Genomic DNA, 7,906 nt, shown 5'->3' with positions numbered 1-7,906 from the left:
CGGGTGGGTAGTTTCAGGCTTGGGGTAAGGAAGGAGTCATCCAGGGCTACGGGAAATCACGGTAGGGTTGCAGCCTGACAGAGATGAGAGACATGATCAGGTTTGAGAAGGGTCCCTCAGGAATTCCCTGGTGGTCCCGTGGTTAGGACTCTACGCTTTCACTGCCGTGGCCTGGGTTCCATCCCTGGTCCGGGAGCTAAGATCCCGCAAGCCAAGCGGCATGACCAACAAAAAAAAAAGAGAGAGAGAGAAGGATCCTTCTGGCTGCTTTGTGGAGAACAGGGTGGGGAATCAGGAGGCAGCACCGTGGACAACGTGAAGGCATTGCATCCCCCAAACCTGCATTTACTTAACCGGCAGGCAGCTAGATGGAACCCCCTGGACAGAATTCCTGGGGTGTTTAGGATCTTCTCTGGGGCCAGGCCCTGTCATCCCCTGGGGGACGTGTTGCAGCTGCTCTTGGGCAAGGGAGTATTTACTGGGGTGGGTGGCAGGTATCATAAATGGTTTCTGAAAGGAAGCAGGATTCTTCTTCTCAGACGATGCCTGTGGAGGACAAGTCAGACCCCCCAGAGGGGTCTGAGGAAGCCGCAGAGCCCCGAACAGACACACCTGAAGGTGAGGGAGGGAGGTTGCTGGCCCTTCAGAGGGGACGCGGGTTAGGGCAGTGGGGTGCAGGGGTGGTCATGGAGGCAGGGATCTTGCAGGGTGGGTGGGGGGGTAAGCCCAGGCCCCACCTCCTGGAGCTCATACGTGCTATATCCAGCACGGCAGTCATTCACCTGCCCTCCATTTCAGACCAAGAATCTCCCCACTGCCCAGATGGCATCACTAAGGAGAAACACACTGTAGCACCTGAGCCTGAGTCTCGTGTGGCGTCTGAGCCACCAGCTAAAAGGTCAAAGAGGTAACTGATGCTGAAAACCTGCCTGGGGCCCAGGTACCCTGTACCCTGATTCCTGCAAAGGCACAGGGTAGGGGGTTGGTGGGGTGAGATCCTTCAAGGAAAGGGCCTTGGTTTCTGGCTTGGAGGAATGTCAAACCTAATTCTTCACCTTACCTGGGAAGGCCCTCAGCCAGACGGACTCTGGCATCTTCACTGTGACTGAACCACCTGGAGACAGGTGAGGTGGCCGGCTTGGAGGGATGAAGATGTGAACCTGGAACCTCAGAGAGTGGGCAGAGGGTAGGCAGGCTTACAGGACCTCGGATACATATTAGCAAGCTGTGGGAGGTGGGAGCAAGTGATCCAATTTATTTAGGTGAAACTGGGACCCAGAGAGCCGAGGGGGCTCGTCCAAATCCCTAGCTTTGTACGCGGCATAGCTAGGACTGGAGCCTAGGTCATGGCCTTTCTTGGGAGCCCCTGGGGCCAATTGAATTTGATCTTCTTTTGATCCTTCCTAGCTCAGAGGAGCCCACAGAGAAGGAGACCCCAGGGCAGCTGCAGGCAAAGGTCCAGCCACAGGCCCGGTTGATGGCACCAAAGCAGACACAGACAACCGAGCTGCTGCCTGAGCCACTGGAAGCTCGAGTGCTGCCACGATTTCAGCCACGAATTCTGCAGATCCAAGCCCAGGTGCAGCCACAGACTCAGCCAGAGACTCAGCCACAGATGCTACCATTGAAGGCCCAGGTGCAGCCAAAGCTGCAGAAGCAGGCACAGACACAGACCTCTCCAGAGCACTTAGTACCACAACAGGAGCGTCTGCAGCTGCAGAAGGAGGCAGAGCCACAGAAACAGGTGCAGCCACAGGCACATTCACAGTCCCCAAGGCAGGTGCAGCCACTGCTGCAGAAGCAGGCACAGACGCAGACGTATCCACAGGTCCAGACAGAAGCGCAGCTGAGGGTCCAGCCGCTGGAGCTGCCACTGGAGCAACCTCCAGTGCAGTTGCCAGTGCAGCCACTGGAGCCAAACCAGAGACAGCCTCAGACTCAGCCACAGGTGTCAGTGCCGGCACTGGAGAAAGCCCCAGTTCTGGTTCACTCTGCAGTGCTGGAGACGCCGCCCGATACAGTGGAAGCTGGAGCAGGTAAGTGAGCAGTGGCTCCCAGCCGGCCTGGTGATGGGACAGCTCTGCCTGAACCCTTCAGTCCTACCCTGGCACTGTCCAACCCTGACTGGGTGCTGCCTGGGACTGAGGGTTGGGCCTGGATCTAGGGTTCGGGGCCGTCTGCACTGGAGGCTTCAAGGTCCTGGATGTGGGCAGAGAAGGTGGCTCTTGGGCCTGGGTCCCTCAGGGCCCAGGTGGGAGATGGACCCTGGGGAAGCAGAGCACACCTGTCATTTCAGGCCTGGAGGAGGCCTCGCCGGAGCCAGTGGGTGCCCAGGTTGGCCTGGAGGAGAGCCAGGAAGAGTTGACCAGTGGCCTGGATGTGGGAGAATGTGAAGAAAGAGCAAGAGAGATGCTGGGGGTGGGTAGAGATGCTGATGAGGACCACATGGTGCACCCCCTCAGCGCTCGGGTTTCCCCTCCTGTGACATGTGACAGCAGCCCTCCACCTGGGTTCGTGGGCAGACCAGACTGGGTTTGACAGTGGTTCAGCCTTCACATGCCTTTGCTCTGATGATCTGGAGGTACTTTTAGTGATAAGGGTCCCTTCCAGCCGGCTCACCCCGAAACTAGAGCCCCCAGAGCCCCCCACAGGTAACGTTGCTCCAGCGGAGAGAGCGCAGCTGGAAGCCTGTGCCTGGGGCTCGGGGCCCAGCCCTGCCTCCTGGCCAAACCCCCTCCCTTCTTCATGCGTCTCCATCTGTCACGTGGGGGGTGGGGTGGGTAGACTTTAGAGTGAGGCGGACCCGGGTTTGAATCCTGACTGTGGTGCTTCCTGGCTGAGCGAGCTTGGGCAATCACCTGACAACTCAGAGCCTCAGTTTCCCCACTTGTAAAGTGGGCTGTCAGGAGGGCCCCTAGATGTTTAGCATGGTGCTGGCCCACTGTAAGCGCCCAGCTGGTGGTAGCTCTGCTCCTGCTTCCGGTGTAGGTGTGGGGTGCCGGGGGCTCCCTGAAGGTCACCATCCTGCAGAGCAGTGACAGCCGGGCCTTTAGCACCGTACCCCTCACACCTGGGCCCTGGTCCGGCGACTCTACCTCTGCCACCCCTGTGGCGGCCAGCACGCCCTCTAAGCAGGCCCTTCAGTTCTTCTGCTACATCTGCAAGGCCGGCTGCAGCAGCCAGCAGGTACCGCCCCCAGCGGGTGGGTGGGGAGGTCACGTGGGCGGGCGGAGGGTTTGGGGTCTGTATGTGATGCCTAGCCTGCCCTTCCCACGGCTGCCTCTGTGGCCACATGGGCCCTCAAGCCCCACCCCCAGCAGCTGTACATTTGCTCACAAAACATTTCTTGGCCAGCCAAGCGGGCAGGATTTTAGAGTTGGGTGGACCTGGTTCAAATCAGCCCTGACTGGCCATGTGGGTTTCGGAAGGTGAATTCCACCCTTTGTGCCTCGGTTTCCGCATGTGTCAGAGGAGGAAACATTTAGAACCCGCCTCTAGAAAAAAAAAATAGAACCCACCTCACTGGCAAGTTCTGGGGATTCAGCGACTTGACACTGAAGTCATAAGCCCCAGGCCCGGCCCAGAGCGAGTGCAGCATTAATAACAGCATCATACTGGTATGATTATTACTATCGCTATTGTTACCTTCGTCCCTCTGTGCCTCCCCTGAGCAGAGTCATGGGGACCTGGAATTTGATCAGACTGCTCCTTGCCTTGGAGGCGCTCAGTCTCCAGGGGGAGCAGAGGCTCTGGCTGGCGTGTACTCACTCCGTGCCTCCGTTCACCATCCTTCTCTGGCCCACACAGGGTTGTAAGAGAAACGGCCTCCCAGTGGACGTGGGGTGAGCATGAAGCTAAGGTTGGAGGCCTCTTCCCCGGGCCGCACTCTTGCCCACTGTTCTGGGGCTCACTTCTCATGCCCCTTCCTTCCTCTCGCCTGCTGCAGGAGTTCCAGGACCACATGTCGGGGGCCCAGCACCAGCAGCGGCTCGGAGAGATCCAGCACATGAGCCAAGCCTGCCTCCTGTCCCTGCTGCCTGTGCCCCGGGATGTCCTGGAGCGAGAGGACCAGTGAGTGGGGGATCTCAGAACCGCTGTAGGGGGGGTAGGCGGTCTCGCAAGCCAGCCCCGGCAGAGAGGGACCCTGAATCTACCATCCACAAGGTCTGCTTTTGGGTTAAGCATTGCCCTCCCTGAGACACCTCGTCACACCACTAACTGTGTGGCCTTGGACCTCAGTTTTCCTTATCTGTAAAATGGCCTCATGAGGGGTGTAATGCAGGAACTCATGAGCTAGACAGTCTCTTAAGGTTACATCCAGGCAGGAACAGTGTGACCATGTATGTGGGAGGGAAGTGGGTTGTGGGACACCCTGCTCCCCTGGCATATATGCTGACCCCAACCACGGGGGCCTGAAGGTCAGGATCTGCTCATCTTGTGGCTTGAGGTTAGAGCTTCCCTGGGTCACCGCCCTTCTTTGTTGTGGGGACTTGGCCCGTCAGAAATGTCAGCCCTCCCAGAGTCTGGGACTGGCTCTTGGGGTGCTCTGTGGGCAATCACTGAGGCCTGCAGGGGCTGGGAGGCATCATCAGTGAAAGAAACAGGATGGTGCTGGCTCGGGACACCCTGCGGGATATGGGCTGTGTCTCAGAGGACAGCTGCCACTCAGCTCCAGACCTCCTGCTTTTTCAGAGGCATCTAGAAACCTAGATTTGTATGTGAATCTCCCAATTTCAAAATGTTAACAGCTAGTTCAGAATTAAAACAAGATGAAACAAGTCCTGTGGAGGCCAAATCAGACCCTTTCAGAGGCTATATAGGCCTTGGGTCAATGGTCGGGGACTGTGCCATGAGCATTTATAGAGGGTCACAGCTTGAAGCTCCCTGCATGGGGTGAGGGGACAGGAAGGACCCTCGGGTAGCTTCAGCTTGCATCTCCTGCGTGACGGGAAGCAGTCTCTCCAAAGGCTTCTGTGTCTCTGTTAGGCAGTTCTCACTAAGAGAAGAGCTTCCCTGTGGCTTTGTAGGATGTTCTCCAGCCTTAAGGCTCCCTTTGCTTGCTGACCTAGGAGTTATACTTAGGCCAAATCATCATAAAGACAGGAGAAAGGTGACTCACAGAGTTGCTCCTTGCAGAGTTAATGCAATGGTGAAAAAATTTAGTTGGAAATGATCTATTCAAAACTAGGGGATTAGTCAGATCAGTTTAAGTCTTATCCACTTGGTGGTAGAACTAATTCTAGGGAATTAGTTCTTGGTGGTAGAACTAATTCTAGGGAATTTCTGATAATGTGGAAACATATGTGTGATGCAGCGTCAAGTTAGAACAGGATCCAAAATAGCGTTTGCAGAATGAGTTTGATTATATTCAATATAAAAATAGATCTTGGGCTTCCCTGGTAGTGCAGTGGTTAAGAATCTGCCTGCCAACGCAAGGAACACAGGTTTGAGCCCTGGCCTGGGAAGATCCCACGTGCCACAGAGCAACTAAGCCCGTGCGCCACAACTACTGAGCCCACGTGCCACAGCTACTGAAGCCTGCGTGCCTAGAGCCCATGCGTCGCAACAAGAGAAGCCACCGCAATGAGAAAGAAGCCCGTGTACTGCAATGAAGAGCAGCCTCCGCTCGCCACAACTAGAGAAAGCCCGCATGCAGCAACGAAGACCCAACACAGCCAAAAAAATTAAAGAAACAAACTAATTAATTAATTAAAAAAAAGATCTTGTGATGGAAGAAAACTGCAGGGCTGTAGCCCAAGCTATAAACAAGCTTCAGGTGGAGGGGATTCCGATTACACTGTCTTTTGATGACGTCTGCCCTTGAATCTGGACTTGGCCCTGTGCAGAATGTGGCAGTCCTTCCGATAGGCTGTGTGTCCTTCTGACACAGTCAGAAACTCTAGGCTGATCCCATGCCAGGCCCCGGGGATGCTGGGGTGGTGTCCTGGCTTCCCAGAGTTTGCAGTCCAGTGAGGGCAGAGAAGGGATCAGGTCCTCCCGATCCATCGTGGAAAATGCTGTAGCAGTGGCACTTTGGGGTCCCAGAGGGGGGCCTGGCTACCTGGGATTGGGACAGGTCCAGAAATGGGGGGAGGTGGAAGAACAGCCCTGGGAAAGGGAGGTTTTATCTAAACTGAAGGATAAGAGGAGATCTCCAGGGCAGATATCCTCAGTTCTGTCACCGTCCTGGTGGCCTCCTGGTATCCCAGATGCTTCTAAATCTCATTTCTCCCCCCAAGTTTTCTCTCTTATTCCTATTTAAGTATTCTTCCAGATGAGCCTCAGGACCATTTTGTTAAGTTTCCAAAAAAACGATTCTGTTGGAATTGCATTCCGTTTATGGAGCGTCTGGAAGAGCTGCTGTCTTTCCAGCAAGAATGCGGTGTCACACTGCACTTGTTTTGATTGTCATCATTTAGAGAGCCTCCACCCAGGCGCTGGTGCAACACCTGCCAGCTCTACTACATGGGGGACCTGATCCAGCACCGGAGGACGCAGGACCACAAGGTATGAGGGCCCACCTGCTGCGAAGGCGCCCAAGCCCAGGGCTGGGGAGGAGGGAGCCCAGGTTGGGAGCAGAAAGCAAACATCAGCCTTTGTCACTGCGTGGCCGTAACTCGTGACGAGTCAGTCACGTTTTTCCTCTTTGGGCTTCAGTTTCCCCATCTGTCCAGTGTGGGCAAGGCACCATCTCACCCTGCATTCAGCCTCGGGGCTCGTGGGGTCCTCAGGTGCCTGCCCTCTCTCCCTGTCTTACGACGGTCCTGTCTCTGTTACCATCTGTCGTCCTTCCTTATAGCACAGGGACGGGATGTGTTTGCCTGTGTTCTGTGCAGCACAGCCAGCTGATTACAGAAGTGGTGGGCCTGCAAGTGGGAGGCGAGGTCTCGCTGGGCCCTGCCTGGCTGCGCCTGGGGATGCTGCCCGCCGCCCACTTGGCCTGCCTTCCTGTCCCCAGATCGCCAAACAATCCCTGCGGCCTTTCTGCACTGTTTGCAGCCGCTACTTCAAGACCCCCCGCAAGTTTGTGGAACATGTGAAGTCCCAGGGGCATAAGGACAAAGCCAAGGAGGTAACCCCAGCTCCCTCAGAGGACATGGGCCCAGGGAAGTAGAGACTTGGCCAAGGCCACACAGCAAGTTGAGGTGTATTCCAGTCCAAATTCACAGCAGGTCCGGGAAGACTGGAGTTCTCTGGGGTGTGGGGAGGATGGGGTGTCGCACCCTGGCTGCCCAGAGCTGACTTGAGCCTTCACCCACTCCCTGGGAAGCTGAAGATGCTCGAGAAGGAGATTGCCAGCCAAGATGAGGACCACTTCATCACGGTGGACGCCGTGGGCTGCTTTGAGGGCGATGAAGAAGAGGAGGAGGATGACGATGATGAAGAAGAGATCGAGGTTGAGGAGGAATTCTGCAAGCAGGTGCTTGGGGGGAGGTGGTGTGGAACGGAGGCTGGAGGCTGGACTCTCAGCCCAGGAGAGACCTCACCCCGCCTCCCAGGGGCCAGGAGGCACTGTGCTGGCATCTTTGGGCACTAAGGCCTGCCACGATTTAGCATCAATAGGAACTCTATTCAATATGACGATATGTAAGTATACATCGTGACACCTATAGGGTAGCAGGTGAAATATGCAAGGTCTTCAAAGCCTGGCTGCTGTTTTTACTTGTGGAAGAGAAAGGGCATCCTAGGGCAAGAGAACAGCATCATAAAGGCATGGAGAGGGCTTCCCTGGTGGCGCAGTGGTTGAGAGTCCGCCTGCCGATGCAGGGGACACGGGTTCGTGCCCCGGTCCGGGAGGATCCCACATGCCGCGGAGCGGCTGGGCCCGTGAGCCATGGCCGCTGAGCCTGCGCGTCCGGAGCCTGTGCTCCGCAATGGGAGAGCCACAGCAGTGAGAGGCCTGCGT

At 56.3% G+C, this 7,906-nt stretch overlaps 1 protein-coding gene across 4 annotated transcripts in view; it reads left to right on the top strand.

The window, feature by feature from the left end:
• The window catches only part of CIZ1 (CDKN1A interacting zinc finger protein 1), a 17,545-nt gene that overhangs the window by 7,259 nt on the left and 2,380 nt on the right, over positions 1-7,906 (top strand). The window contains exons 6-15 of one of the 4 annotated variants that reach the window (XM_024762417.1): positions 525-618; positions 799-907; positions 1,408-1,744; positions 1,829-2,036; positions 2,297-2,418; positions 2,989-3,186; positions 3,947-4,071; positions 6,420-6,507; positions 6,959-7,072; positions 7,271-7,420. In XM_024762417.1, coding sequence (XP_024618185.1) covers positions 525-618; positions 799-907; positions 1,408-1,744; positions 1,829-2,036; positions 2,297-2,418; positions 2,989-3,186; positions 3,947-4,071; positions 6,420-6,507; positions 6,959-7,072; positions 7,271-7,420 — 1,545 coding nt within the window. Of the gene's footprint in view, positions 1-524; positions 619-798; positions 908-1,407; positions 2,037-2,296; positions 2,419-2,988; positions 3,187-3,946; positions 4,072-6,419; positions 6,508-6,958; positions 7,073-7,270; positions 7,421-7,906 lie in introns of all 4 variants that reach the window. The other 3 variants (XM_024762414.1, XM_024762416.1, XM_024762413.1) reach the window with 3 other exon arrangements.

This window comes from Neophocaena asiaeorientalis, unplaced genomic scaffold, assembly GCF_003031525.2.
Source record: "Neophocaena asiaeorientalis asiaeorientalis breed wild unplaced genomic scaffold, Neophocaena_asiaeorientalis_V1.1 scaffold78, whole genome shotgun sequence".
Classification (NCBI taxonomy): domain Eukaryota; kingdom Metazoa; phylum Chordata; class Mammalia; order Artiodactyla; family Phocoenidae; genus Neophocaena; species Neophocaena asiaeorientalis.
Note: the sequence above shows the minus strand (reverse complement) of the source record. Positions and strands in the feature narration are given on the sequence as shown.